Source organism: Mastomys coucha, unplaced genomic scaffold (genome assembly GCF_008632895.1).
Source record: "Mastomys coucha isolate ucsf_1 unplaced genomic scaffold, UCSF_Mcou_1 pScaffold4, whole genome shotgun sequence".
Classification (NCBI taxonomy): domain Eukaryota; kingdom Metazoa; phylum Chordata; class Mammalia; order Rodentia; family Muridae; genus Mastomys; species Mastomys coucha.
The window spans coordinates 1,447,301-1,456,154 of record NW_022196910.1 but is presented as its reverse complement, the minus strand read 5'-3'; the positions used below and the strand labels follow the sequence as shown (position 1 = coordinate 1,456,154).

Sequence of the window (8,854 nt, the reverse complement as noted above, 5' to 3'; positions counted from 1 at the left end):
AGAAGTCCAGGTGTTCGGTCGTTATTGCTGCTGTAAAGTAGGCAGCAGAAGCGCCGCACACCCAACGTCCCAGCTGGTACTTCTGGGTTGAGTGTCAAAATCCTGGGTCCCTAGGTGAGCCTGGCAAGGGTGTTATAAGACACAAAAAACCCCTCAAGTGCCTGAGAACCTCCAGCATCTGCATGGATAAGGATGGCGCCAGCCTGCCCGTGAGCAGGTATGACAGGAGGGCTGGCAGGCAGTGTGACTCACATTCTGGGAGCTAGGCACACATTGGTGGCAGGTAAAGAGACACATCACACAGGAACAGGCCCATGTGTACATATCCTCACAGATCTGGGGTCTTATGAGCCTCACTGGGCTACATTCTAATAGTAACAAGGCTAGTGTCCTGAAGTTCCAGGGAGCATCCACATCCTGCTTGCCCCAACATACAGAAGTCTCACATCCTTGGTTCATGACTCCTTCTTTCCCCTAGACCCAGCAGCAGTCTCCCAGGCTCTGTCTCTTTCCCATTCCTGCTTCCCTAGAGGACCTGATGGTGAAAATGGATCCAGTTGATCCAGGATGATGTCCAGCTCAGGGTCCTCAGTTTGAGTCCGTCTGCACAGTCCCTTCTGCCACTGAAGGACACAGGTCCACAGGTCTCACAATTAGCACATGGGTACCTCTGGTGGACAAAAGTCACCTCATATCACCCAAAGTCATATCACCCACATAGGAACTGTGGAACAGCAGAAAACCCAGAAGGAAACAGATAAGTCAACGTGGATGCCTGGGGAGCCTGGAAAGTAAGGGGAATTCTTGAGACTAAATGGAGCTAGTCCCAGCCTGGGGCCCAGAGAGCAGCATAGGAAAACCAACACACCTGATAGAAGCATAAGCTCTGCATAAGCAAGAAAATGGAGCAGAGAGAACAAGATCTAAGAAGTTGAGGCAGGAGATACTGAGTTCAAGGCCAGTCTGGACAATTTTGCATAACCCTGTCTCAAATGCAAGTAAAGAGAGGGTTAGAGTGGGACTCAGGTGTGCAGCCCTACCTAGAACCCCCCAATGAGGGGTTGAAGAGTATGAGGTGGTTCTGGGGTAAAGAATATGCCTAAAATTGGTGCAGACCAGCCAGTACCACAAAAAAGCCAACCTGGGCAACACAGCATGACTGTCTAAAAGCAAAAAATTAAAATAAAAAAATAAGAGAGCACGGGCCATTTGTGCTGGGCACAGAATGAGCAGGGCAAAGAATGGCCATTGCAGAGCAAAGGACACAGGCAGCCTGAGGTACAGGTCATCTTAGAGCCTAAGCCTCAAGAACAGCTGTGAGTTTCCAGGTCTCCACCTGACCTTGGAGTTACCCATCAAAAGGGAACAGCTAAAGCCCACAAGATAGCTATAGCAGAGTTTCAGAAACAACTAGGCTGGGCTGAACCGGACAGAGGCCAGAGAGGGGCTGGACAGGGGCTGGTACCGGAAATAACTTACAGGCAAAGATGCTGAGCTAAGCACAGTCAGGTGTGCTGAGACCTGGCAGGTTGCAGAGGCACTTACTCAAGGGACAGGGTGGGGGTTGGGGGTGGGGTGTTCCCTGCAGCACTGGGGTAGATACTCAGCTTGTGTTTTGCTTTCATTCTTTAGCTTTCTGCTAGGTACCAGGCACAGAGATCTGGGGGCCCTCATGCCTGCTTGTAAATACTCATGGAAGCCGCTGCTTCCATAAATGGGGGAAGGTGAGTGGGAAGGATAAAGTCTGATTCGCCTTTAATGCCAGCACTCAGGAGGCAGAGGCAGGCAGAACTGAGTACTATGGAAGCCATCCAGAGCTACAGAGTGAAGCCTATCACACAATAAGGATGGAGGATGTAGGACTGGAGAGATGGCTCAGAGATTAGATGCACTGACTACTCTTCCAGAAGTCCTGAGTTCAATTCCCAGCAACCACATGTGGCTCACAATCATCTGTAATGAGATCTGATACCCTCTTCTGGCGTGTCTGAAGATACAGTGTACTTCCATAAAATAAATAAATAAATAAATAAATAAACCTTAAAAAAAAAAAAAAGACAAAAATTCATTGGGCATGGTATTGTACAACCACAATCCCAGTACTGGGGAAGCAGAGACAGCTGAGTGTCTGTGAGTTCAAGACCAGCCTGATCTACAGAGTGAGTTGCAGGCCTGCCAAAGTTACAGAGTAAGGTCATCTTAAAGGGATTGTAGAAGCAGGACAGAAGAGGACTTGCTGATCCTCTAGAGGACCTGGCTTTAATTCCCGGCATCCACTTGAGGTTCTCCACCATCCATAGCCATGTGCCACCACATCTGTCAATAAATTTAAAAAAAAAAAAAAAAAAAAAAAATCACCTCAAGCTGGGCAGTGGTGGCATATGCCTTTAATCCCAGCACTCTGGAAGCAGAGGCAGGTAGATATCTGTAAGTTAAAGGCCAGCCAGGTCTACAGAGTGAGTTCCAAGACAGCCACATAGAGAAACCCTGACTCAGTTTTTAAAAAAGTATCTTCTCAAGAACAAACCAAAACCACACAAAACTTCCTGAGTGCACACACCTTCAACTTAAGTACTTGTAAGGCATAAGGATTATAACAACTCCCAGAGTTAAACAGTGAGACGTAAGTCAACCAGAGCGTAGAGCAGAGAATGGTCACTGCATGACTTGTGCTAAGAGGTTGACCAGAAGTCACTGCACTATACCAGCATCTCCACAGGAGTGAGTACCTGCAGTTCGCAATGAGCCCCTGACAATGCACACATGAACCTGAACATGGTCCCTGAGGAAGGGTAGAGGACCCAAGCAGTGCCAGGGTCTTGTACAGACTGGCCAGCCGTGGTGGGAGAGATGGCTTAGCAGCTAAAGGTAGATTCACAACCAAAATCTTAGAATGGCCAAGCAGTCAGGAGCAAAAGTCACACAGAAACTGAGGTCTTGGGAGGGCTTTCTGTGCCTGTCTGGCTCTGCACTACTGAAAGAGCTTTCTGCAGTCTATACATGCAAGAAAGTTACAAAGAAACTCAGTATCAAACTTAATACACACCAATTTTTAAAAAGCACCCCCACCTCCACCATTACTCTACAGACACCTGTGGGACAGGCACAGTCTATGTACACCGAGTGCCAATGAAGATATGAGTCTTGCAGCTACGAGAGGGTAGGGGACATGAAGAGCAAAACACAACAGAGGCCTGAGGCCATGGGCACACACACCTCAAAACCAGTAATCCTAGCACTAAGGAGACTGAGGCAGGAGCTTCAAGCCAGCCTGGGTTATGTCTCTTGCTAGAGTTTGTTTCAGGTACTCAAACTAGAATGTGACCTGTCAGCCTTAGGGTCCTAGAACAACTTCCCAGGGAACAGTCACTGAACGGGAAGGCAAGAGGGAAGGTGGAAGCCCTCTTGAGAGCAGAGAGGGCCACAGCAGAGTACAAAGGACATTTCACACAGGGCAGTCCACACTGCAAAACACAGGCCAACCAGCTATTTCAACTGAAGTGACAGCCAGGGAGAACAGGGAGGGTTGAAGGGAAGAGGGCTACAGAGAAATGACCGTCTCAGCCAGGGACCTGATTCCTGAACTCACATAGCAAGCAGGGGTCAGCAGGTACCTGTCATGGACACCCTCTCTCAGCATAGCCTTCCTGCCCAGGAGGAGGCCTGTCTCTTTCCACTAAGCCAGGCACTAGGCAGCCACTCTATCACTTCTTCCTTAATCTAGGTCACACAGGCTGTGGGGAGGAAAGGAAGCAGTGCTCGCGGTCTCAGTGTAACTTCTGGAAAAATCGGTTCCACACCCTGACTTTTGCCTTCTTTGAGCTTCCAGTTTTGAAGACAGGCTTCCCCATTCCGGGACGCCCCTAGGTTCTTCAAACACTGAGAGCTCAGCTTATCTGGGGCAGGGAAACCTGGCAGGCTTCCCAAGTAAACCCAAGACAGCAACCTGGACCTGCGCTTTCCCGACAAGGGAATTTCTCCATGGGAGACGCGTAGACCTACGACTTGATTTTTCTGTGAGGGTCCCGATTCCTCCATATGTGACTCAGAAACAAACTCGAGTGGGAGAACCTTTGCCTAAGTAAGTCTTCTCCAAGAAGGTAAACTCAAGGCTCAAGCAGGGGCACCCAACTGCAAGACTTAAAACGGTTAGGCCTTTGGGACAGCGGATCGCTCCAAGTGGACAATGTGCAGGCTCAGGGAGTGGCCCCCAGTTACAACAGACCAGACACCTGAGCCATTTTGGACAGCGTCTGTTTCAAGGTGCTGGAGGTAAACTGAGGCCGGGGGAAGGAGAGGCTGTGCAGAGCTGCAGCTCCGGAACGGGCAGGACGGGAATGGCGATGGAGTCGAGGAGACGGCTCCACGGCGGGCCAGAGGCTACAGGCTGTGGGGAGAAGCCGGACAGACCCGCTCCGCGCCGGCTCACCTCGTCCTCCTTGTGGTTGCGGATGCCGCGGACCAGATCCTGCAGGTTCTTGTCGAACATGCGGTCGATACTGCCCTTGACCATCTTGAGGGCCATCGCGGCGGCCCCTGGGCTGTGGCCTCCGAGGGAAACGCTGCGACCGCGACCCTAGGAGGTGCGGGGACCGGGCGACCGCACGTCAGGCGACCGACCCGCTGCGTTTCCGGCCGCCACGGAGAGGACGATGTGGAGGCCAGAGCGACGGCTGTTGCCGGAGACCGGGCTGAGGAGAAGGGGCAGCCAGTAAGCCCCTGCTTCCACAGACCCTTCCCAGCCCAGGGCCGCTCGCAAATGGCGGCCAAGATGGCGGTGGGTCAGCTGATGGAGAGCCTCGGCGTCCCGGAAGCCCCGCCTCGCCAGGAAGCCCGGCCCCCGCACTGCGGTTTCCTTGACAACCACATGCCACCCAATAGGAACGCAGACACCACCCTTTGGTGCCTGGCGGCCCACCCCTTCCTCTGCAGTGCCTTGCAGCCTCATTGGTCAGCAAGAACCCTACAGACGGTCTGACCACGCCCCTAAGGGAAAAGCGCGAGCCAGTCTCCCCACTCAGCTAAATGACAGCAGTGGGCGTGACTTTGCCCGGTGTGGGTGTGGCCAGAGGAGGGCGGAGCTCCACGTGGAGCTTTTTCTGCAAGGTCCTGGCGAAGCATGTCTTGCCTCACCTTTTCTGAAGTGGCGACTTGGGGAGTCAGTTACAGAACTCAGTCACACCAGCAGTCCAACTGGCTGGGCTATGCTATAATGAAACCCTGTCTTAAAAGACCAGCACAAGGCTTGGATGGTGGACACCATGCAGGAGGAACTGTGGTGGGCAAGTGACTTTGCTGGAGATGGTCTACCATTTTGCACAGCTACGATGCGTGTACCTGGAGAGGCACTGCCTCTTGCTGCTGCTGTGCCTCCTCATGTGTGTCATTGCTATATGCCTCCTGTATCTAGTACGATGTGAATGGGCGTGGGGAGACCCTCACTGCCTGTAGTCTGCTGTGGTTGCTTATTGGGAGACAGCCCACTCTATTGGGCAAATTTCCTGCAGATTAATATAAGGATGAACTTTCATAAAGTAGATGAGTTGATGATTTTATAGAATTTCTCATTTGATTTAAATAGTTTTAAGATGTTAGGGTAGTCGATAGAAAGTTTAAGGAGATGATTTAGATTGTTTTGCCAGAAAGATATAGTGAAGTTAACATTAAGTACAGAATGTGTCCCCTCCTTGTAAAGTAGTGATGGCTGCAAAAGGTAGAAAAGGAGCACAGTGAGCTTTTGTAATTGTACTGGAAAGAGAAAATAGGCTTGGGACAAGCTAATGATCAAAGAAAAGACTCATTCTAGGTTAGGTCTGAGTTCCTGGATCGTGCTGTCCAAGGCTGTGGCCCCAGGGTTTGGTATGCGCCATGAAGAGGCAGGCTTATGGACAAAGAGTAAACATTTCTACTATGAGTATAAGGATGGAGAGTGGATGATTAGCCGGCTTAGCTGACTTCAACAATAAGATGACCTGTTTTTGGTAAATACAAATTGTCATCAGCTAAGCATTAGGGAAACTTGCTAATAGAGATTTGCCTGGCTTAAATTCTGTTAATCATGGCAAAACAGTTATACTGCTTTGGGGTTACAATGAATTTGTGGAAAGAAACATAGGTGAGAAATGGAAATGTTCAGTTAGGGTTTAAAATGAGTTTAAAAGAATACATAATCAAGGGGCTGGAGAGATGGCTCAGTGGTTAAGAGCACTGAGTGCTCTTCCAGAGGTCCTGAGTTCAATTCTCAGCAACCACATGGTGGCTCAAAACTATCCATAATGAAATATGATGCCCTCTTCTGGTGTGTCTGAAGACAGCTACAGTGTTCTCATATACATAAAATGAATAAATCTTTTTTTTTGTTTTTGTTTTGTTTTGTTTTGTTTTGTTTTTTGGAGGCAGGGTTTCTCTGTATAGCCCTGGCTGTCCTGGAACTCACTCTGTAGACCAGGCTGGCCTGGTCTCAGGCCGGCCTGGAACTCAGAAATCCGCCTGCCTCTGCCTCCCAAGTGCTGGGATTAAAGGCATGTGCCAACATTGCCCAGCTATATTCTTTAAAATGTTTTTAAAAAGATTTACTTGCCAGGAGGTGGTGGCGCACGCCTTTAATCCCAGCACTAGGGAGGCAGAGGCAGGTGGATTTCTGAGTTTGAGGCCAGTCTGGTCTACAGAGTGAGTTCCAGGACAGCCAGGGCTACACAGAGAAACCCTGTCTCGGAAAAAACAAAAAAACAAAAAAAAAACAACAAAAAAAAAAAAGAAAGAAAGAAAGAAAGAAAAAAAGGAACCATTTTTGAGAAGGCTAGAGTCCATGAAGGCAGAGCAAAGCACGGGGGTGGGGGGTGGCGGGAGGAGGGCAGGGACAGCTGAGAGCTCACATCTTGAGCCACAAACAAGAAGTGGCAGGGAGGCTGGCAGGATGGCTCCACGGGTAAGTGCACTGACTGTTCTTTAAGGCCCCAAGTTCAAATCCCAGCAACCACATGGTGACTTACAACCATCTGTAATGGGATCTGACACCCTCTTGGTGCATCTGAAGACAGCAACAATGTATGCACACACATAAGGAGTGATCCCACTATGGTCATAAGACCCAGAACTGCTTTTGCAGAAGAGTGGAAGTTGATCACCAATACCCATGAGAGTAGTAGACACACAGCCTCATAGTAACACCAGTTCCCAGAGATTAAACTCTCTCTGCTGGCCGCAGTGAGGAATTACACACACATGTGATGCACATAAAATCTCTGTGTTTGACAGCACTTGGTGTTCTTCCGGAGGATCTGGAGTCAATTTCTAGATCCCAGTGGAGGCTCACAACTGTGTAACTGCAGTTCCAGGGGATCCAAGCACTTTTCTGGCTTCCACAGCCACTAGGAGTACACGGGGGATGTGGATATACATGCAGGCAAAACACCAAAAGGCGGAAAAATAAATAATCAAAGGTAAAAATTTTAAGTAGTATTTAACACATTTTAGCCAGGCAAAGGACCACCAAGGGCCCAGCCTGATTGACAAGCTGGGCACAGTGCTCAATAGTGTCTCTCTAGACACTGTCTCAGTCAGGTGAACATGGGGGTGTGGTGGCTCAGGAGGCCAAGGCAAGACGATCAGAGACCGCAATCACACAACAGACAAAATGAGAAAGGTCAGGTGAAAACATTCGCCTGCCATCCAATCCCTGAAGAGGTGCAGACAGGAAGGTCAGAGGCTCGGGTTTGATGCAGGCTGCATGGTGAATTTAAGGCCAGTCTGAACTACATGAGACTAAATTAAGCCAGGCGTGATGACCCAGGCCTTTCATCAGCCCTGGGAGGCAGAGGCAAGGGGTCTCGGTAGATTTGAGGCCAGCCTGGTACATAGTGACTTAGGCCATCCTCCACTACATAGAGATACACCATGGAATCCAGAATGTATGCCCAGCAGGCAGGACTCTTGAGTTCCTCCATAGTGAAGCAGAAACTTCTGGTTTCTTTGGAAAGTCAGATATGTCAAATGATGTTTTGCTGGAGTTCACAGGTAAAGGGATTTTTTGCTAAAGCAGACACATGAAAGGATGTACGATAAAGGCCGTGGTGGTGCATGCCTTTAATCCCAGCATTTGGGAGGCAGAGGCAGGTGGATTTCTGAGTTCAAGGCCAGCCTGGTTTACAGAGTGAGTTCCAAGACAGCCAGGGCTATACAGAGAAACCCTATCTGGACAAAAAACAAAAATAAATAAAAACAAAAACAAAAACATCCCCCCCCAAAAAAACAAAAACCAAACCAAAACAAAGAAGAAAAGAATGCATGATAAAGGAATATAAATATGACCTCATAGAGAGTGGAGCTCAGGCATTGGTTGGCTTTGCCCCACCTTGCTCTTCTTTGCTAATTACACACATGTCACCTTACACTGAGTTGCTGAGCTCTGCTTGTGGTGATGCCATAGAGAGAAATTGCCAAAGAATTTCTTGTGAGGTTCCTGCAGCTTCTAGAAGCTTCTGTGGCCTCAGGCCAGCTGGCGAGCCTTACAGTTTCTTCTGGATTGAACTGCCCTTGCTGGTTCATGTGTGGTGTGGGCCGTAGAGGACTGGGCTGCAGCTGATTCATATTTGGTGTTTTGCTAAAGGGCTGGACTACTGATATACTAACAACGGAGATTGGACTTGCCCCAAAGAACTATTTCTAAACAGTTCTCGATGAAGATGCAAGCGAGCAGTTCAGGCCAACCTGGGCTACCTGACACACCAAAACAAACAATGCAAGCCATTTGAGTTACTGAAGGTAAAAGAGCTTTTGACAGGGGACTGGTGAGATGGCTCAGCAGGGAAGAGCACCGACTGCTCTTCAGAAGGTCATGAGTTCAGATCCCAGC

The 8,854-nt window shown here is 49.3% G+C and overlaps 1 protein-coding gene across 4 annotated transcripts in view; it reads right to left on the bottom strand.

Annotated features, from left to right (window-relative positions):
* The window catches only part of Ap3d1 (adaptor related protein complex 3 subunit delta 1), a 40,859-nt gene extending 36,038 nt beyond the window's left edge, over positions 1-4,821 (bottom strand). For 2 of the 4 annotated variants that reach the window (XM_031349244.1, XM_031349246.1), the window contains exon 1: positions 4,430-4,821. In XM_031349244.1, coding sequence (XP_031205104.1) covers positions 4,430-4,525 — 96 coding nt within the window. In that variant the 5' untranslated portion in view covers positions 4,526-4,821. The remainder of the gene's footprint in view (positions 1-4,429) is intronic. The other 2 variants (XM_031349245.1, XM_031349248.1) reach the window with 2 other exon arrangements.
* Positions 4,822-8,854: the final 4,033 nt, after the last annotated feature.